This window comes from Myotis daubentonii, chromosome 7 (genome assembly GCF_963259705.1).
Source record: "Myotis daubentonii chromosome 7, mMyoDau2.1, whole genome shotgun sequence".
Taxonomy (NCBI): Eukaryota; Metazoa; Chordata; class Mammalia; order Chiroptera; family Vespertilionidae; genus Myotis; species Myotis daubentonii.
In genome coordinates this window covers 9,527,016-9,549,401 of record NC_081846.1, presented here as the reverse complement: position 1 = coordinate 9,549,401, position 22,386 = coordinate 9,527,016, and the positions used below count along the sequence as shown (strand labels likewise).

General features: G+C 38.1%; 3 protein-coding genes across 14 annotated transcripts in view; 2 read left to right on the top strand and 1 right to left on the bottom strand.

Annotated features, from left to right (window-relative positions):
- HYCC2 (hyccin PI4KA lipid kinase complex subunit 2) overlaps positions 1 to 8,451 on the top strand; it is a 43,054-nt gene extending 34,603 nt beyond the window's left edge. For 8 of the 9 annotated variants that reach the window (XM_059702715.1, XM_059702709.1, XM_059702712.1 and 5 more), the window contains 2 exons: positions 610 to 777; positions 5,203 to 8,451. In XM_059702715.1, coding sequence (XP_059558698.1) covers positions 610 to 777; positions 5,203 to 5,804 — 770 coding nt within the window. In that variant the 3' untranslated portion in view covers positions 5,805 to 8,451. The remainder of the gene's footprint in view (positions 1 to 609; positions 778 to 5,202) is intronic. The other variant, XM_059702714.1, reaches the window with a different exon arrangement.
- NIF3L1 (NGG1 interacting factor 3 like 1) overlaps positions 1 to 22,386 on the bottom strand; it is a 118,546-nt gene that overhangs the window by 54,497 nt on the left and 41,663 nt on the right. The window lies entirely within an intron of this gene.
- ORC2 (origin recognition complex subunit 2) overlaps positions 16,497 to 22,386 on the top strand; it is a 30,113-nt gene continuing 24,223 nt past the window's right edge. The window contains exons 1-5 of one of the 4 annotated variants that reach the window (XM_059702720.1): positions 16,497 to 16,760; positions 18,723 to 18,804; positions 19,929 to 20,035; positions 20,492 to 20,635; positions 21,885 to 21,974. In XM_059702720.1, the coding sequence (XP_059558703.1) occupies positions 19,936 to 20,035; positions 20,492 to 20,635; positions 21,885 to 21,974 (334 nt within the window). In that variant the 5' untranslated portion in view covers positions 16,497 to 16,760; positions 18,723 to 18,804; positions 19,929 to 19,935. The remainder of the gene's footprint in view (positions 16,761 to 18,722; positions 18,805 to 19,928; positions 20,036 to 20,491; positions 20,636 to 21,884; positions 21,975 to 22,386) is intronic. The other 3 variants (XM_059702722.1, XM_059702721.1, XM_059702723.1) reach the window with 3 other exon arrangements.

The following is a 22,386-nucleotide window of genomic DNA, read 5'->3' as shown; positions in this document are numbered from 1 at the left end:
AAGCACTAAAATGGTTTACATAACTTAAATGTATTTTAATATTTTTTAATAAAATAGATGTTATTTAGAATTCCTTATGAATGTTGAAACAGAAAATAAGATCAAGTTAATTTTTATCTTTTTTGAACTAGTAATAACAATAGGAAAGAAGTTTCTTTAAGCTTATCAAATTGGGGGAAAAAGGTGCATGTATGAGCATTGTGGGAGAAAATTATAACTGGCCAAACTAATGGTGTAATACAAGCTATCCATAAAAGGAATGATTATTGTTTTTTTTTAGATTTTTATCTGCTTTTCCTTTTTTAGTAAGTGCTGAATCCAGCAGTATTTCATAGTCATATGGTATTTGAATAGTCAAGCTGTCTTGGCTAAGAGAAATTAACTGCCATTTTAATGATTCCTATTTTTCTATCCTATTCATTTGCAAACCTCACATTGTTCATCTGCTGCCTTATGTGTGTGTATGCTGTGCACACACATGTAACTATATAAATAGTGTTTGTGTTTATATCATATCCATATATACATTCTCTTATCTGCCTGGGTCAAAATGCTCAGAAAGAATAGAGGAGCACAAAAAGCACTAAAATGTTATATGTTGAATCCCAGATGGCTTTGACTTCTCAAACGAGGCTGACTCGAGTATTCCTGGCTCCCCGATCCAACACGGCTCCACTGACCTAGGGATCAAACGTGTGCAAGAGGGGGAGGTGCTGGTGCGCAGGACCCCTGAGCACGGCTCACCGGAGCCCAACTCAGCAGCAGCCACAACAGAGGGTAGGACAGAGATGAGGAGACAGAAGTCAGTGAGGCAGTTGCTGGAGAAGGATCCTGGCTCTCTAACCCCAAGCAGAACATTTTCCATTCTAGTGTGTGTTTCCACGTATTAGCGTATTAGCTCCTCCTTGCAAAGCACAAACCCCCATATGCCCAGTTTCAGGTCAAGTACAATCTTTAGTTACCATTTGTGCTGGCCTGGAGTCTGCATCCCTGTGTAATCAAAGAACAGCTTGGCATGGCTACTAACAAAGCAGAGGCCTGTCTCCAAAAGGTCTGCAAATGCTTAGAATTTTTCATTACTGAGCATGTTTATTCTAACATTAGGAGAGGGAAAATGCACACAGTGGACATGAGCCTTATTAGTCAATGTGAGTTTATTTAATTCATATAATAATTTATTCTTTAAAAAATATGTGCAGAGAATTTTAAAACTTTAATACATTATCTTTAAGAAATTGGACTAAAGTGGAGCCGGCAATTTAATCTGTAATCCCAGGGTAGTCAATAATAAGAATTTCTTACCTCTTTAACAGAGTAAACTGGTATTGATTGGCTTTTTATAATCTTTGGGTCAAGTTGCCTGGGTCTAACCAGTGAACTATTAACATCTTTTCTCTATAAATGTACTACCCTGGTGCACACTACATTTTATCATTTATTATAAATAATGATTATCTTATGTACCTCCCAAACAGAATTGAAATGTATTACTTAGAAGCCAGGTATCCTGTAGATCTTGTTTCTACAATGTAGGTATCTCAAAATGAGAATCATCCCCCCTCTTCCAAAAATCCCCATTGCCCTGGTACCACCACCACCACCACCACCTGGAAAAGAACACTTTTCCCTGATTAGGAAAGTGTTTATTTGCTGCTTTCCATGTGATGCCATAGGAGTTGGCTTTGTGAAAAAGGGAACTTGTAGCCTAACTTTTTTTTTTTATTATTTAATGAATTGCTACTGTGGAGCCTTTACATTAATTTATGAAACATAGCAAGTAGTTTTAGACTAGGGAACATATTTTTACTTATTTTAAAGATCAAACATACACGAAGCAGTTACTTCCACCTTAAGGAAGTTTCTTGCTCTTTGGTACATTAAAAATTTGAGCATGCTCAGTAAGAATTTAAATCTACTCTCTGTCCATTTGCTCAGATTAACCTTACTTCCTTGACCAGTGTTGCATGTGCATGATCTAGGGACCCAAAGACTTGGTGCTGTTTTACAGAGATCCTGTGAGAAACGCAACCTTCCCTTTTCATTTTTTCTGTATCTTTTATCCCTGGGAGTCAGTTTTATCTTGTATAAAGGCATAAAAATAAATATGTGAATAGATGTTGAATCCAAAGTTGATATAAATGGAACAACATTATATTTCTTAACATTCCTTTTGTAATTGAATTTATTGGGTGACATTGGTTAATAAAATTATATAGATTTCAGGTGTTTTTTAACATTCTAGATGACTAAATGAGCCACTTGATGTGTATCTCCTACCATTGTTAGAGTGTTTGTGCTAAATGTAGTTGTACTATGTTAACACTTGATATTCTAGAAAGTGTGGGATAAGGTTGAAACATTTTTTCCAATTGATCAAAGTCAGACACTTTGAAAAAGGAACCAAAATAGTAGTATCACTAGTAGAAAATTTCAGTTTGTGAGGGTAGAGTATAGCCATTCTCATTGAGTCTAAAATTTCAGTGTGTTTGAAATTTCTCAAAAATTATTTTATCTTTTGCCCTGACTGGTTTGGCTCAGTGGATAGAGCGTCGGCCTGAGGACTGAGAGGTCCCAGGTCTTTTAATCTAGATTAAATTATAGTTTTAAATCAGTATTAGTAGAAACTAAATTTATAAGGAAAGGCAGGCATAATGGAAAAGTTTGTTAAAAATCCTTTTTGGTTAAAAAATTATTTTTGTTTCTTCTTTGGATCATTAATAGTATTGTTATCACTCAGGGAGAATATTAGAAAGGAAAATGTTCTAAGGTACAGTTACTTTATATATGTGTGTATGAAAGTTTATTTAGAAAGTCACAGAGGTGGAAGAAATGAGCAGTAGAAGAAATGGGCTCAGGAAATAAGTTAGAGAGGTGAAGGAAAAGGCCCTTGGAGCTTAGGAGAGAGGTGGGTGAAGGTGACGGGACTGGGGGCAAAGAGGAGGGGAATGGTGAGGTGCAGGCGAGCCCAGGAGAGGGAGAGCACCACACAGTTACCTTTTGTTCCTTGAGATTGTTTTAAACTAAAGGAAGGAAATTACCAAAATCTGCCCTTGACTGGAATCAAACCTGGGACCCTTGAGTCTGCAGGCTGACGCTCTATCCGCTGAGCCAAACCGGTTAGGGCACCAAAACCTATGTAAAGTTCTGGTAATTCTGAAGTCTACTGGAGCTTTTGGATAAACGTAGATAATTGACCTTAAAAAAAAAAAAAAAGAAAACATTTTTTTGTATGTGGTTTTAAATAGTTTTACAATTAAAACTGTATTTTTTGTATGTTGAAATCGAGACTATGAGCCCATTACCTACCTTTATTCTGATGGTCAAGTAATGTTTTATTTGTGATTTTTTAAAGCTTAATTTAAAATTATTACTAAATTGAGGATGCCTGTGATTAAAATATAGTCAGTGTTCCACTATACTGAAACAGCATTTGTAGTATATAAAACATCAATAGGTTCTCTTGCATGGTGGCTTTTATGTTATCATCATCTCTTTATGGCCATATTGCTTGGGCATCAGATCTGCATGTGGCAGGATTCAGAAGCTAGCACTAAGTCTCTCAGTCTCCTTTCCTAATTTCATATATATATATATATATATATATATATATGTGTGTGTGTGTGTGTGTGTGTGTGTATATATATATCTAATAATACATTTCTGTTCTCTCCTGGTTTTATATTACTGATATCAATTCTGAACCAGTAACCCTTCTTGGGCATTTTGGAGTTGTTTATACTAACTGAAGGAAATTGCTAAGATGATATCACGTGCATATAATTTAAAGTTTTTATTTGAGATACATTGTATCCTATTCTTTTTGAACAAGGGGTTGAGAGAAGTGGTGTCAGCTGCATTTTCATATGGCTTTGCATGATGTTTAAAGATTATTAAACTGCTGGATAAAAATGACAAGGTGCTTTTTGCTTTAAGGATAGCTTATTTCATTCTTCTTTTGAAGGAAGGAAATAACTAATCCCTATGAGAAAATATAACTAAGAAAATATTTTTATTTTTTCAGGTACTATGTTAAATAAAGATTGTGTTTAAATATTTCATATATAGTTTACTTAGGTAACCCTATCACAAGGTAATATTTGTCTAGATTTCCTTCCTAACATTTTACCTTAACTATAATATTGCTATCTGCATGTAGATTCAGGTTAAAGTTCTCGAAGTCTGGTAAGCATACTTAATGATGTAGCAAACCACTATCAGTTTTTGAAAGAAGCAAGTGTATTATTTTCTAAGAGAATGTTTTTCATACTTTCAGTAAGACAATTGGGCTTTCCGGAAACCCCAAGCTAAATATATATGTTTCTTCCCTTCTTACAAAATCCAAAGAAAAGGATTCTTTTGTTAACTGCAGTTTCTGCATGAAACATAATCGGGCATTATAGCATGTTGGGATTACGACCATAATACTTCTCAAACTAAAAATCTTAAATTTTACAGAAATACATAATACATGAAGTAAAAATCCTTTTTAAATATTCCTGCTGGTTCCCTAGCTTGCCCTCCGATAATCAAGTATTTTCTTCACATTAATTGATCAAGAAAATATGGAAACCAGTGATTAAATATGTCCATAAGACAAAAGACAATAAGGAATACAATTGGAGCAATGTAAAGTTTTTTTTAGAATTAGAAAATTTACTACTTCCATCATAAAGGTTTTAAAGCCATTTAGCAGCAGTGAACTGTTGAAGAAATATACATTTTTATTTTTAAAAAGGGTTTGGCTTTTTATAGATAAATTTTTTTTGCATTATTCTGGTTGACTGAAATTAGAAAGGGGTCTATTTTATGGTGGGTTAAGGAAGATAGGAAAAATTGTGTTTATTTAAATAGATATGATCACCTCAAATTGATAAGGATGTATTACAGTGATTTATGATGACAAAATGTTGTATTTTACCTAAAATTGTTTTATAATCCTAAATTCTGATAGTATACTATCAGAATTTGTGGGTAATTTTACAAAAGTTGGACTATTAAAGCTAAATAAACAGAATGAATAAAGTTAGAATTCTGTGTAGATTAAGGTTTCTTCCCGTAAATTATTTAGGGGCAGTGTTGATAACAAAGCCATTGCTAACCTATATCAAACATTACCCAAGAGATCAAGTCAGTCGAGTTATTATTCACAGTTACTTCGTATTTAATTTGGCTATTGCTGAGTCTTTCTGATTTGTTTCTTAGGTGCTGAGGGAGTAAATGGAGAAGAGGAGTCGGTAAACCTAAATGATGCAGATGAAGGATTTTCATCAGGGGCTTCCCTCAGCAATCAGCCAATTGGGACCAAACCATCCTCCTCTTCTCAGAGGGGAAGCTTAAGGAAAGTAGCAACTGGGCGTTCAGTCAAGGAAAAAGAAGCAGCGTCTCCCATCAAATCCAGTGAAAGCCCTCGAGATTCAGTAGTTCGCAGGCAGTATGTACAGCAACCTACTGATCTTAGTCTAGATTCAATTGAGCTGACACCGATGAAGAAACACCTGAGTCTGCCTGCTGGCCAGGTGGTGCCAAAAACCAATAGTTTAAGTCTAATCCGGACAGCCAGTGCTTCCTCAAGTAAATCATTTGACTATGTAAATGGCAGTCAAGCAGGTACCAGCTTTGGGGTTGGTACTGAGGGAGTTACTAATTTAGCAACTAGTAATGCTAATCGATACTCGACTATCAGCCTACAGGAAGACCGGCTAGGTCAAGCTGGAGAAGGTAAAGAGCTCCTCAGCCCAGGCGCCCCCTTAACCAAGCAGTCTCGATCCCCAAGTTTCAATATGCAGCTAATATCCCAGGTGTAGTTTTAACATCCTCTCTCATCTTTCATTTCATTGTGAAGAAGAAACTTCATCCCACATTGTGAAAATATTGGTCATGGTAATCAGAGTTGATTTAGTTTAGGTATGTTCATACTGTATTTTGTATGGAAACAGCAATAATGTTTTCTTTCTCCTCCTTCCTATATCTTCTCTTCACCTATTCCTTGTGAATGTGTTTGTGAAGCAGTATAAAATATTTGCATTTTCCATGCCTTCCTTTCTCCTTGGGTGATGTGCAATCCGTCGTAGGCTGATCGGTCCCATTTCAACACTGTGAGACTGAGGATATGTTAGAGGAAATGGTGTATATGATCCCTATGAGATGATTCTTTGGCTTTCTTTTAAAAACACACACAAAAAAACGGGTTTGTTCTCATAATCTATAAACTATGAATACTGGGTCATATTTTTTTTTCTCTCAACCAGGAGTGCCTCAGAGATTCTGCTATGACTTTGGACTTCTCTGAGTCTGTGCAATCATTTTCTTGAGAAGCATGGGGAAAGGTGGTAGACTCTGCACTTTTATATTAAAATGAGTGTCTCTTTTTCTCCCATCTCCTTTATCTCGAGGATATGAATGTTTAGTTACCGAGGCATTTGAATCAAGTGTGGCCACCTCCACTAGAGGGCAGTTGATTGTGTAATAATTGATAATGCACTTTCTCAATGGCTTATAGTCATTATTAACATGTCTTCCCTCCTCCCCACAAGGACATAAGGTTATTTCTGTCCTTAAAGTTAGAACAACTAACAAATCAGAGAATCCAAGGGGCATGTTCTTTTTCCCAGGAATGACTGACACTTTGGTGCTGGGGTTTTGTGGAGGGAGGGGTGGTCTTTGTTTAGCTTATGTGGGATTGTGTGTGTGAGGGGAAGTTTTGATTGGTTTTCTTTCTTTGTGAGTTTATGACTGAAGTAGAACAAGTACGTCTTCAGGTAAAGAGAGGGATTTCTCAAGTACTTTCTGTGATGTCAGACTATTGGAGAAACCCTTTCAGCTGCTTTCTAGATGTACCTAAATTCAGTCAGATGTTTTGGATTAAGAAACCTGAAGTCCTGATATATACTCCAAGGAAATACATCAGGGACAGATAATTGGCTGAAAACACTGACACTTCAATGTGACACATTTTTATAGAACATTTCTACAAGGGGGTACTGACTTGATTTCTCCTACAAGGACCACACTGCCTTTGTGTTTGATGTGATGCAATTTGTGTACCTTCTAATCATATAGCTGCAAAAGTTTCTCATTTTTATAAAACTTTGAAATCATGCCAGTAAGCTAAATGTTGAATGTATGTAAAGTAGCATTTGGTAACTATGCTACAAAAATGCATTACTGGTTTAAAAAAAAAAATCTGATTTTGGTTGGTTAAAATTTCATTATGACCTCTTCTGGGTTTCAGGCTCTAATGCTTGATTAAATAGAAGAGAATATGTTGGTTTTTGAAAATCAGTATATTGTGACTTGAACTGCTATGTGTTATTCTTCCACAGAATACATCAGAACTATTAGTGCTTTGTATATTTAGACATTTTATTTTATTTTTGTGAAAGAAAAATATACTGAATTTATAGAAAGCAAGTATTCTCATAATTAACGAAGTTTAAAATTTACCTCTACCAATTAAAACTATAATAGATTTTGATAAATAAAATAACTGGAAAAATGCCTCTTATTCTTTTCATACCTATAATTCTCCCCCCTCCTTTTTTTTTAATTGTAAGAGGTTTTTTGTTTGTTTTGTTTGTTCTTAAATGGATTTTCTGTTATAATCTTTATAAAGCAATTAGATGCTTGTTTGAATTTGGTGGTCTGTAACATTTTTCATCTCATATTAAAATGGAAAACTAGAACCTGAACTAGTATCTACGAAATTGCCAAAGTCTAGGATAAAGCTAAAAGTTGATAGAGATTTATTGATTTGTATGTGTGTGTGTACGTATGTGTATATATATGGTGTGTATATGTATATATTACAAAGACTTATTTTAGGTATCCCTTACTTCTAATTTAACTAAGAGATATCAGATAAATGAATTAAAAATTAGCCAAAATAAATGAAGTGTAAAGATTTGTAACATAGTAAGGAAAGCAAAGTTTAGGTATAAAAGGAAAAGAGCATTATACTTAACCAGGGCGAGAGATCTTAGCTATGGCTGGAGGTCATTTACTTTTATGGCAGAAATACCCAGTTGACTTAGGAGGCTGTTTTTAATTCAACAAATTGTACATTTATTGGCATCTAACTCTAGTATGATTTTAGTTAAAGCACACAAAAAAAACAGATAATATCAAATTACAGCAAAACTCTAACAAATATTATAAGATCTCCCTTTGGTTTGTTAGAAATCTTATACCTGAAAACTTGGTTTTGAAAACTGTCAACTTAGAGGATTTCATTTATGTGTATGTCTACATATATATTTTGTATGTATACATAACCCATTAATGTTGCATAAACCATAACATTTATGTTTCATTCTTTTAAGTGATGTGATTTGGCCCTAATGAAAAAAAAAAACCACCACATTTTATTTAGTTCAAACTTTGCATTCAGGATTTATGTCCTGTGCAAGGTATAGTTTAAATGGAATGAGTTAGTTTAACAAACCATAAGTCAAATTTTTTAAGAGATTTTTTATATTCATCTACATTATTTATTGGATTTAATTAAAAATATGTCTCAGATGTACAATAGTTGTTAAAATATATGCCAGCAATATCCTTTAACATCCTTTTATTTTATACTTCCTAATGTTCATTTAAAAGGGAAAGTCCTTTTATCTTTGGAACAGCTAGTTAGGGAGAAAATACTTGTTTTCTATAATAAAACAATTTGATGCCATCTATACCAGGCTGGATTAAGAAAACTCTGAAGGATTGCAGAACTCTTCTCTATGGCAGTAATTAAAGTCATGTTCATAGAAAGCAAACTAAAATGAAAAGTGAAAAGCTAACTCAAAAGTAAGATATTTTTAAAATATATTTTTATTGATTTCAGAGAAGCAGGGAGAGGGAGAGAGAGATAGAAACATCAATGATGAGAGAGAATCATTGATTGACTGCCTCCTGCACGCCGCCTCCCCACCCCCCGGGGATCAAGCCCACAATCCGGGCATGTGCCCTTGACTGGAATCGAACCTGGGACCCTTCAGTCTGCAGGCTGATGCTCTATCCACGGAGCCAAACCAGCTAGGGCCAGAAGTAAGATTTTTTTTTTTTAATTTATTTTATTGATTTTTTACAGAGAGGAAGGGAGAGAGATAGAGAGTCAGAAACATCGATGAGAGAGAAACATCGATCAGCTGCCTCCTGCACATCCCCCACTGGGAATATGCCCGCAACCCAGGTACATGCCCTTGACCGGAATCGAACCCGGGACCTCTCAGTCCGCAGGCCGACGCTCTATCCACTGAGCCAAACCGGTTTCGGCCAGAAGTAAGATTTTTAAATAAACTTTTTAGAAGCTGGCTGGGGTTGGTTGTAATTTGAAATCCTGACCCCTACCCTCCTAATTACTCTTCTGTGCCTGTTTATTATAGAATTTTATATTAGCAGAGACCCTAGAGATAATCTTGCTAGTCTCCTAACAACACTCCCCTCCCCCATCCATCCTCAGGAAACTGAGGCTCAAAAAGGTTGTTACATGATCAAGGTCACATAACTAAGAAGCAGAGCCAGAATAAAACTCCTGTCTCCCATCAAAATGCCCTACTGCCACCCTTTACTTGTACTATGGTAAATGTGTTATGTAACACTCTATTTCTGTAGTTTCTGTACAGTTTTGGACTAGTAGTTGGTGAACACAGCACATTAAGAAAAGTATTAAATCCAGAAAAATACAGAGTAATAAATATAGATGGGGAAGTGTTGGAAATGTAGATATCTATACCACAGGTATAAAGATAGATACATTTTTCTTATTCTAATTTATGCCTTACTATTTTCTGCCACATAACAGTAAATGCTGCCATTTTATAGTTGATTATATTGCTGGGGATTTATTTAAATGCAAAAATAAACCCAATGAAATGGCTTGGATCAGTGTTTCTAGCTATTTTAAAGTAATTTTTGAATCAGCCAGCTTTCACAGTCACCTAGGTAGCAGGTTAATTGTATTGCACAATGGAGGATTGCAAAGTAAAGATTAAATTTAATCCCATTAATTTCTAATGTCAAAAGAGATTGAACCTTCCTTTGTGCTTAGAGCTGATAGATAAAAGCAACATTTTCTTATGTGACTAAAAAAGATTTGTATTCATAATGGAATGGTGACCGTCATGTTATTCAAAGTGTATATACGATGTAAAATGTTTTAAATGTGGTAGTCTCAGCTATATAAGCTCAATATTTTCAACCTATATTCTAACATTCCACTTAGTAGCTTTAAATTAATTATAATTATTTATTAGACACTGGAATATTGAAAATAACTTTTCTCAGATTGATTAGTTTGCACTATATTTGTGAATATTTTAATGAAATGGGGTGTTTTTCCTACCTCACTTTTTGAGGTGTGTTATGGGTCCATTTTTGAGTACTTTAATTGTTGACAATCAGTTGTCTCATTTAATTCTCTGCATGTTCATTTGTAAATTAAAAAAAAATTAGTATGTGTCTTTAGGGGATAGCACACTATTTGTACAAACACTGGCAAGGAGATCCCTCTGTTTCTGATTTTTTCTTTTTCTTTTTGTGTTTCTGATTTTGGATTGCAAAGTAAATTTTGTTTTATGTTGTTTTGTTTTTTTAATATATTTTATTGATTTTTTTACTGAGAGGAAGGGAGAGAGATAGTTAGGAACATCGATCAGCTGCCTCCTGCACACCCAGTACTGGGGATGTGCCCGCAACCAAGGTACATACCCTTGACCGGAATCTAACCTGGGACCCTTCAGTCTGCAGGTCGACGCTCTATCCACTGAGCCAAACCGGTTAGGGCATTATGTTGTTGTTTTTTTAATCAGTATTTCACTTAAGTATTTATTTTTCAGTTTAAAAATGTTGAATAGGTCATGCCAATGGTTGGAAAAACCTATACGAATTTTAGATCAGCTTTTCTATACTATGGCTATGTTAAATAGTCTGAACATGATACTTTTTATCTTTCAAGTTGAATGATTATTGTCATGTTTTAAACCACCAAGTTGGTTGCGACCATTATTTGTAATACTTTAATTTTTTCTAAAGTGCTTTTTCAGAAATAAGTTGTTTGAAAAACTAGATATTATTAATAACTGAAACTCTAAATATTAGCTTATTTTCCAGATTATAAGAAGATGAGATGCAGTGTAAAATTGTTAACAGTGCAAGTAAAATCATAATGAGTTACTAGATTGATACACTTTTCCATTGCCAATGTGTTCATGTTTATTAATGTAAGACATACATTTTAGTATTACCTGGGTTATATACCTAATGGGTATATCATATTGGCATTGAATATACTTAGAAAATCATATTCATAGAATCATCCAATGTGTATTTAAATTGTACTAGATTTTTGATGGTGCCAGAAATTTGTGTGGTGATCCTAAGCCATGAGAATTAGAGGAGTCATCATCACCCTGCCTTATAGGCACATTTCTTCTAAATCTGACCATAAAACCACAAAATTTTGCTAACTTTAATCTCCAGTATTTGTGTACTCTTAGCCATTGGTCACATGACAAATTTATACAAGAGCAGACAGTTCAGGACAGATGTTAGCAGAAAGCTAGGAATGATGTGAAATAACCTGGCAGCACAGTACAGAAATGTAAGTTCTATGTTTTCCTTTTGGATTTTTGAGAAAATGTTTACAAATTAAGGCACATTCAGATGTCTGCTATTATGCTATTATGTTTAGTATAGATTTTACCCAAATAATTAGAAGTAGGTGTGGCTTAAAGTATAAATGAATCTTTTAAAAAATAATTGTGTATCTGGAATTAAGTTAAGTAAATCATTTTTTAAAAAATTTTTATTTTCAAAGCGAAATGAACTTAGTTGGGTAGTCCATCCCCAACTTCATAATTGATATCGATCTGGTTTGTTGTATTTGAGTGTCCACAGCTTAGTGTTAATGATATGAGATGAAATTCTTTATGTCTTCATTGGTTACAAAATTTACCAAAGAAAATGTGTCAGCCAAATATAATTTTTAAAGTACCTGTTAAGGAATGAGGCTACTTTAACATGAAGGACTGCTTTCTAGCCCTGGGAGAAATAGATATTAAATTATTCTTTCATCTGGAACATAGATATACAGTAGTATCTGCAAGATTCCACTTGAGGTTTTCTTATTGTTAGTAAAATGTCAACATTTACACTTCCAGCAAAAGTACCAGTTACAGGTTAAGTCCAAATATTGCTGTGGCACATTTTCATGTCTCCTTAACTCAAATAAAGGATATTTCCTCAATATTGAATAAAAAAGGGGGCAGGTTCTTAAAATTAGTATATTGTATGATATTGTGACTTTTAAAAAATAAAATTGAGGGGAAAGTTATGGAAATGCACCTTTCAAATGGGCAATGGCAATTATTTTTAGTATGATATGGGTTAAATTGGCAAGTTTACATAATTTATGTACTTGATCACTGGGTATATTTTTTTCTTTGCAGAAAAACATGATTGGGTTATGAAAAGCTAAAATACTCTTTTTAAAAAAATGTATAGACCAATAAGAATTAAAAGATTTACTTAAACTATTAAAGAGTGATCTTTTTGTGGAAAATATGAAATGTAATTGTATATTAACTGATGTTCCAAATAGGTTCTATGTATTATAATTTTTCATATCAGGTGGTAGTTGAAAGTAATGAATGTATTAATCTTTTCCAGCTAATGGGAAAGAGGAAGTTGGCTTTCTAAGAATTATTAATATAGATTTGTGGGTTTTATCATCCAAACTGAATTGAGAGATAATGTTCAATGCTCCATGTGTTTTAAAATATTTGTAATAAGTACATCAACTGCTTTATAATGAAGCTTTTATTCTAAAAATTATGCTGGCTTTACAGTCAGTTTAAGTGGTTAAGTGAAACGGTATTTATGGCAGATGAGTTTCCCCATAATTGGCTCTCCTGAGCTACAGTTTCTGAAAGTTTTCCTACTTGAGCATTATGTAGTCTGATCTCTGTCAAAATGGACAAGTAAAAAAAAAATATCCCACTTTCACATGTTTGCTTCATAAAAGGTTATGGAATGTACATATAGATCAGCTCTTCTCCCCGCACCCCCTTTTCATTTTTTTAACCCAGCATCAACCTATGGCTTGGTATAAACTTCCCAAATATTCAGAGAATAAGTAGTGCTGGTGAAAATTTAAATAGGATAGGCATGAAGAAAATATGATCTCTACTGACTGATGTTCTTTCAACCTAGGACTAGTGAAATCCTTCATTTTTTTTCAGCTGAAAAAACAACAACCCTGCACATTTAAGATCATATTTATTGGTGCATGTAAGCCATTATCTTAACTGTCTTACTGAACCGGTTAATATTGTTGATTGTTGAAATGTGAAATGTAGACACTGTTGACCTGTAAATATCTGCCAGAGATGAAAAAATATTTTAAGGTATTGTAAATAAAGATGTATAAAATTCATTATTAGTCTGCAATGCAGAAACATGTAAGATGTTAAATATTGTGTTTCTTAAGAGATGTGTAATTTTTCCCTAGTTGTATCTAGTTACATTAAGAATGTAAATTTTCTTTTGTACAGTAAAAATACTGCTTTATTTGGCTTTAGACTGGATTTCTCTGAGTTAATTTTATATCTTACCTAAATTTCATACCTTAAAATGATCTTTCATTGCGTTATTTTATTGTATGCTTGAACCTTTTATGACACCCTATTAAGTTAAGGCAGTTTATGAAATTAAGGCAATATATAAAACTACATACAGCACCATAAAATAAGAGTGAACATGAAGGCAGAAGTAAAATTAATACATGTATGTTACTGTTGAGATAAAAGTTTATCTCTGAGCAGAGAGAAGTAAGATTATGTGACTTCTGGTATCCTTAAAAAAAATCAGTTTCTCAGATGAAGCACACTGTTTCTAGTAGTGAAATGTCAGAAAGTTTCCTTTCGTGGGTCCTTATAAAGAGCCGTTGTTTTAGTACTAGAGGCCTGGTGCACAAATTCATGCACCAGTGGGGTCCCTTGGCCTGGCCTGTGGGATTGGGCCGAAACCGGCTCTCCGACATCCCCTGAGGAGTCCCAGATTGCAAGAAGGCACAGGCCAGGCCAAAGGACCCCACTGGTGCACAGTTGGGGCTGGGGAGAGACACGGAGGTTGGCCAGCTGGAGAGGGACCACAGGAGGGCTCCAGGGCATGTCTGGCCCATCTCAGTCCAGATCAGAGGGACCACAGCATCAAGCTAACCTACTAGTTGGAGCGTCTGCCCCCTGATGGTTGGTGCATGGCATAGCGACTGGTTGACCAGTTGACTGCCCCCTGGTGGTCAGTGCACATCATAGGGAGCGGTTGAGTGGTCTTAGCATATCATTAGCATATTACACTTTGATTGGTTGAGCCAATGACCAGGCATAGGCTTTTATTATATGGGATCACTTACACTCCCTTCAGCGGTGAATTTTGAAAGTGTGTTTCCTCACACTCTTATCAGCAGTTGGTTTTCTCTAGTTATTAAACTTCATCTTCCCCACCTTGCATTTTCTAAAGTATGCTTTAGCTTTTCCTTGGAAAGTGGATTTAATGAAGGGCTGCGCCCAGGCCCTCTTTTTCTTTTCCCTTTCATCCACTTCCTAGAAAAATTTCTGTGCTTTTTCCCCCCTGTGGCTATTAGTCCTTACTTATCAGATCAAGGCTCTGTTTTCTCTTTTATTCAGATCCAACAATACAAAGCATATGACATTTCTTTATATCTTATTTATTATGTCTTAATCCAGCGGTTCTCAACCTGTGGGTCGCGACCCCTTTGGCGGTCGAACAACCCTTTCACAGGGGTCGCCTAAGACCATCCTGCATATCAGATATTTACATTACGATCCATAACAGCAGCAACAATTCAGTTATGAAGTAGCAACGAAAATAATTTTCTGGTTGGGTCACAACATGAGGAACTGTATTTAAAGGGCCAGAAGGTTGAGAACCACTGCCTTAATCCAAAACCACTTATGGGCTAGCAGTTCCAGAAGAGGAAGGTATAATGCAACTCACGAGCCTTATGTTTTCCTTTCTCCTCGGCTCCGGATTTGCATTAGTTAGGAAAGATGAGAGTCACTGACAGTTTCAGTTGTTTCCTTTTATTCAAAACTAGTGACCTGGTGCACGGATCCGTGCACATTGTAAGGAAATTAATTAGAAGTTGGCCGGCTGGACGGGACTGGGCGAGATGGGCCGGCCAAGGAGGGACTGCGGAAGGTTGGCTCCAGGGTGTGTCCCTCCTTGGCCGGCCACACCTAGGGCGGTGCCATGGCTCCAAGGGCATCTGCAGAGTGAGCCTGTCCCTCTGGCAGGTGGGGGTCCCTTGGCCTGGCCTGCAGGGGTGAGGCCAAAACCAGCTCTCCCACATCCCCTGAGGGGTTCCCGTGTGCGAGAGGGCACTCTGCAAAGTTGCTGTCATACAGCGTGTGGAATGCAAACACAAGCGTGCAGTAAGTAAACCAGAATCAGGCTGACAGTGCCCCAGCAATAACATAACCCACTGCTGAAGGTGGGATCGCGTGGCCCTGTGAGGAATTGGGCTCCCTCCTCTCTAGTTCCCCGGTGAGTCACCAGAGAACTGCCACTGCCCAGTCACCGCAACAAGGCAGCTCCTGCATTGAGCATCTGCCCCCTGGTGGTCAGTGTGTGGTCAGGTACTGGCCAATCGGCCAGTGGGATGGTCACTTTGCCTTTTATATATATAGATGTTATACTTGCTCATCTTGAAAACCTCAGGAAATATAAAGTACAAAAGAAAACATCATTAAAATATAATAACATAGTGAATAACCCTGCCCAGTGCTTGGTTGGAGCGTCACCAGCGCACGGAAGGGTCACAGGTTCCATTCCCGGCCCCCGGCTGAGGCATATACGGGTCAACGGATCCATGCATCTCTCTCTCCTTCCCTCCCTTCCACTTTCTAAAAATCAAAGGGGATAAGCATAACCAATGGACATAAGCACTGGGGGATAGGGGAGGCTAGGGGACTGTCTAGGGCGGGGGGATAAAATGGATACATATGTAATACCCTTTGTAATACTTTAAGCAATAAAAATAAATAAATTTAAAAAATAATAAAAAAAATAAAAATCAAAGGGGGAAAAAATAATCCTCGGGCCAGGATTAACACCAAAAAAACACACAAGAGAAACAAAAACACATACTTTTTAAAAAAAAACAACGGGAATTCATTCTTACTATATTTTTCCTAAAAAAACAACACCGTATCTAGAGAAATCAATGAACACTTTTAAGATTCTCTCTGGACAGAGAAACTGCTAAAGGCGGACCTCCTGGGAACCAGCCTGCACTCCCGCCCCCTCCCGCTCCCTCCCCGCCCCCGGAAACGGAAAAATGAAGGAAAGGCCCCCGCCCCGCGCGTGCGGATTAGTTTCCCTCAGGTTTCTTGGTGGGCGGGGCCCCCAGGTCGGCGCCGGGTGGCCAGCAGAGCCGTCGCTCTCGGCCGGTCCCGCTCCCTATTGGCTCCCCGGAGCCCCGCCCCCGGAGCAGGGCGGGAGATTCGGTGTGTCCCAGCGGCGCTCCCTCCCCCGCCAGGGTCTGGGGGTTTGGTCTGGACCCTGCGACCGGCTCTGGCTCCTCGTACCCGAATTCTGCCGTCCCCTCGGCCGAAGCCGCCTTCCCCGCCGCGATCCCGCAGCGGGGCAGCGTCCGGCGGGCGCGAGGCGGCCGAGCCGCGCCGGCGGAGACAGCGGTGCGTGGTGGGCGCCGCGCAGCCCGCCTTCCTCCCGCTGAGCTCCCTGCTGGTGAGGTGAGTCCTGATGCGTCGGACGTGGGGCGCGGGTCCCCGGTCTCCCCTTGGCACACGCGCCGGGGCCGCTGCGTCTCCCCCGTTTCTCTCCCGGGCTGTCCCAGCCCGCGGCCCGCGAGACCCCCGCTGGCGGAGCGCAGCCAACGGGTCGGCGGCGCGAGGCCCAGGCCGAGGTCCGTCAACTCGTGTTGGGGTGACGGGCTCCCTGTGGGAAGACAGTTCGTCTGTCTGTCCGGCGGTGACAGGCCTCCTGTGCCCGGGCCGCCTGCGACCCACGTGCCTGCGGTGGTAGAGGGAGGACTGCACGCAGTTGTATCCGTCAGGAGCGGAGTGGCGTCCGGGCGGAGGAGCGGCCCCGGGAGGCCGGCGGGACCGAGGTTGCGTCCCGGGACCGCCCTGCAGCGAACCCCCGTGGGGCGCCCCAGCTCGGAAGCGCGGAGTGAAGCCAGCGGGCCAGCCCTCGGCCGTGCAGGGGTGATAAGCCGGGGCCTTCGGTAGGGCTTTTGCACGGAACCAATGTGGACGCCTGACGTGTGGAACCATCACAGCTGAACTACTGAGGCAGTGGTTCTCAACCTGTGGGTCGCGACCCCTTTGGCGGTCGAACGACCCTTTCACAGGGGTCGCCTAAGACCATCCTGCATATCAGATATTTACATGACGACTCATAACAGTAGCAACATTACAGTTATGCAGTAGCAACGAAAAGAATTTTATGGTTGGGGCACAACATGAGGAGCTGTATTTAAAGGGCCAGAAGGTTGAGAACCGCTGGACCTAAGGGAACAATCACAGCTGAATTCCTAGGGGAAGCAGCACAGCTGGAATCAGCTTAACCTGCAGGTGGGGAGCGCGTGGCCCTGGCACAGCACCCCGTCCTCCTCTGGGCGGCACCTTCCAGCCAGCCGCTCGGTGGGCTGCAGAGCCGTCCAAGAGATCTGCATGGTCAAGTGGGAGTTTAGAGTAAAAATAGCCACACACTGGAACGTTTAATGGGCATTTTCATACGCCGGGCACATGATTTCATTTAATAACCCCAACGTTGTCCAAAGCCACACAGTTATGAAGTGTGGAGTTAAGGTCAGAACCCGGGTTTCTCTGATATTAAAATTGGTGCCTAACATTTATGTAACTCAGTTTACTCATCTGTAAATAAGGGGGGAATGATATACTTTTTTTTTTTTTTAACCTCAATGGACTTAATGATCTAGTATGCATAAAAGTGCCTAAAACAGTGCCTGGCAAATAGGCCCTCAAAAAAGCTTTATACAGCCCTGACCGGTTTGGCTTAGTGGATAGAGCGTCGGCCTGTGGACCAAAGGGTCCCAGGTTCGATTCTGGTCAAGGGCATGTACCTTGGTTGCAGGCACATCCCCAGTAGGGGGTGTGCAGGAGGCAGCTGATCGATGTTTCTCGCTCATCGATGTTTCTCACTCTCTATCCCTCTCCCTTCCTCTCTGAAAAAAATCAATAATATATATATATATATTAAAAAAAAGCTTTATACAGATATAAAGAAATCATAAGTTTATTTTATACAAATGTCATGTAGATGCGCTAAACTTTCTATACACCTGTGTTCTCATCATAATCAATATCCTAGGTAGGTAGATGGACCAGAAGGATGTGTCGGCTGGCAGTGTTCACTAAATCATAGGTGAAGTGATGTCTTTATGCACAAAGCATAAACCTAATTGAGTTGCTGTGAGGATTAAATGAGAATACATAGAGAATATTCAAAACTGTGCCGAGCGCAGTATGTGCTCAAAATTCAGCCTCTTCCCTGTATCCGCCCCCGATCCAGGTCTCAGTGACTAAGGTTTCCTGGCCAAAATGGTAATGGTCATTTTACCTGTCACTCTGCTGTCATTACAACTTTGACTTTGTAAGAACTGCATTTATCTGTTTAACTTGTTTGTTAAAACCCATCACCTTGTTTGGTTGCTTTTGTTTTCCTATTAGCTGACGCTGGCTGAGTTCTTGTTTCAATTACTGGTGACTGCACCTGCATTTTCCAGCTGCAGAATGTGTAATGCCTTTACAGGTAAGTCATTTAAGTGCTAGTTCCAACATTTAGTAAGTTGTCTGTCTCCATGCAAATAACTGACTCATGAGGGGCACAGTCAGTAGTTCCTCTTGTCAGGAGAAAAGGTAAAAGTAGTATTTATAAGAGAGGGGGGGAAATCATTTTGGGGGTAAACTGATTAGCTTGCAGTTCATTGGAATCATTAATTAATATCAGGCTATTGGTCTTAGAAGTTATGAAGCTAACTTTTGTCATAGTAGCTAGAGTTGATTAATCTTTTGTCTGCCAAACTCATGTTTGTTCAATGAAGAACTGACTATAAAATATTGGAAAGATTTATGGTTACTATTTAGTTACCAAGATACCTAGAAAGCCGTATTTATATTTGTAAAGTTGTTTGGTAAGAATGCAGTAATAATAAAGGGAGGTCTTGAGGGTTATTTGGTCCAGGCTTGGCTCACCAGTGAAATGTACAGACTTCTCTGAAGGGACTATATTAATTCCTAGAGAGCGGAAATTAAAATCCACCAATCTGTATTCTTTGGTTGCACATTTTCTAAACTCGTGTTAACCATTCCCTTTCTGGTAATGCTATTTTGTACGTTGATTAGTGCTTTCTTTATAGGCAGAATTGTTTTCCTGCTACTACATTTTAGTTGTCTTGATTGGATTTAGCTCTTTCCACATCCCAGGAACCACTTCCTCTTTTATCTCTCAGATGAAGCATTGAATTACCTATTATCAAAAACATAATAATAGCCAAGACCGGTTTGGCTCGGTGGACAGAGCGTCGGCCTGTGGACTGAAAGGTCCCAGGTTTGATTCCGGTCAAGGGCATGTACCTTGGTTGCGGGCACATCCCCAGTGGGAGGTGTGCAGGAGGCAGCTGGTCGATGTTTCTCTCTCATCGATGTTTCTAACTCTCTATCCCTCTCTCTTCCTCTCTGTAAAAAATCAATAAAAAATATATATAAAAAACAACAACACCATAATAATAACGCAATAATGCATAATATATTTTTAATACGTAAAGACTTCAAAATGTTATACATATACATGTATTCATTATGGTAGTGTTTAATTTCTTTGGCTGTTGATCAGAATTTTTCATCTCTTTTGAGTGCTTTATTGCTTTTGTTTAGGTTGGCAATGATGAATAAATTGGAGTTAAAGGAAGACAATGTGCTGGAGGTTCGGTTTGTGGGAGATGATGATGTTCTTAATCACATTCTTGATAGAGAAGGAGGTAATAAGTAATGGTTATAGATTATTTCACTTTTTAAAATATAGCACTCTATTTTGAAACTATAGCACAAAGTATTTAATCTAGTAGGATTGTAAAAAACTACTTTACTTTTTAGTTTACTCCTTTCAAACTTTATTGAAAATTAAAAATAAGCCGTATCTAATATGAAATGATCAGTAGTGGTGATAATACACTTTCAAGGTTTTATTTTTTTTTAAAACTTAGTTATATAAGTGGAAGAGTGGTCAGATTATATTTTTAACTAATTTGAAATAATTTCATAAAGCAAGTCACTTCACTGTTACCTTGATCTTCTTTAATTAAAGATAAAAATACTGAATTTATTCCCATCCTTTTAGTAATGACAATGTAAGTAGTATAATTACTTTACTTATTTAAATGTAGTGTTTAGAAAGAATTTGTACCTGTCATGTTCGAATTTCTTGGATGTTCTTATAGGAGCTAAATTAAAAAAGGAGCGACCTCAACTTTTAGTCAACACAAAAAAAATAATAAAGAAGCCGGAATATGATTTGGAGGAAGATGGCCTGGAAGTCTTAAAAGATAAGAACTATGTGGAAGTTTTAGGACGAGATGTTCAAGGTACTTGGGGAGAGAGGGAAATGTATACTTACAAATAGCCAAAATTGCTTTGCAGGATACAATAAAGTAGTTTGGCAGGCTAGGCAGTGGTGTGCCATATTATTTTTTTCCAAAAAAAAATTTTTTTTTTTATTATAAATACACATAACATAAAATTTGCCATCTGTACTATTTTTAAGAGTACAGTTCAGTTGTATTAAATACATTCAAAATGTTGTGCTACAATCACCACCATCCATCTCCAGAACTCTTTTCATTTGGGTGCTATATTAATATATTTCTCATGAGAAATACATTGCTTCAGGTTTTTTGTCTGTAGTTGAAAAGGTGGGAAGTACTGAGTTTCTATTATAAGTATTTTCTCCACAGTTTGTTTTTTTTAAATTGATTTTTAGAGAGGGGAAGTGGGTGAGAGAGAGAAAGAGAAACATCAGTCAGTTGCTTCTCACACATGCCCCAACCAGGGATTGAAGGATCATGGTTTCGATTCCTAGTTAAGGGCACATACTTGGTTTGCCAGGTGTGTGCAGGAGGCAGCCAATCATGTGTCTCTCTCACATCCATGTTTCTCTCTCTTCCTCCCTCCCTTCCACTCTCTCTAAAAATCGATGGAGCCTGGCTCAGTGGTTGAGTGTCGACCTATGAACCAGGAGGTCACACTTGGATTCCCAGGCAGGCAGGGCCCAAGTTGCAGGCTTGGCCCCCAATAGGGTGCCTGCAGGAGGCAGTCGACCAATGATTCTCTCTCATCATTGATGTTTGTATCTCTCTGTCCCTCTCCCTTCCTCTCTGAAATCAATAAAAACAAAAAAGTAAAGTTAAGCCGAAACCGGTTTGGCTCAGTGGATAGAGCGTCGGCCTGCGGACTGAAAGGTCCCAGGTTCGATTCCGGTCAAGGGCATGTACCTGGGTTGCGGGCACATCCCCAGTAGGAGATGTGCAGGAGGCAGCTAATCGATGTTTCTCTCTCATCGATGTTTCTGACTCTCTCTCTCTCTCCCTTCCTCTCTGTAAAAAATCAATAAAATATATTTTTTTAAAAAAAGTAAAGTTAAAAAAAATAAAATTTGTAAAAACAGTATCATAGTCTGTTGTATATTTTTTTTATTTTAAAATATTTTATGTATATTATTAAACCTTTATGTAAGGTAGTTATGGGTACAAATTTAAGTTTTTAGTTAAAACTTTGTCCTTTTTTTCTGTTAATTAAATTCAATTTTTTCTAAATACATGTTGTATTTTCTTTCAGAATCTTTGAAAAATGGCTCTGCTACCGTTGGTGGGAATAAAGTTTATTCTTTTCAGAATAGGAAACACCCTGAAAAGATGGCTAAATTAGGTATGTTGATTTTTGTAATCACTATTCAAAAGAAGGTGTGTTTAACCACATTCCCCATTGCATTCCCTAAAAGAATGATGAGGGATGTCATTGTATGTTATTGAGCATACTTAAAGTTATTAGTTTTTGTTTTTATGTGTTCAGATGTCTTCTGTTCTCAGCTAGATTATAAGCTTCTAATAGTAGGAACCCTGTCTTCCTTTTCTTCCCACAACCTCTAGCATAGATTCTTAACAAGGTTTTGTTCAGTAAGTGGGGCATATTCTGAATTTGTTACATAAGGGTTTTACACTATATATAGAAAACTATGTATATAAAAGTGTTGGGAATGTGCTCTTCTAACATTTTTTTACCCAGGTTACCATTTATACCAATTACACATGAATTACTGATTTTCAGAGAATAAAACATT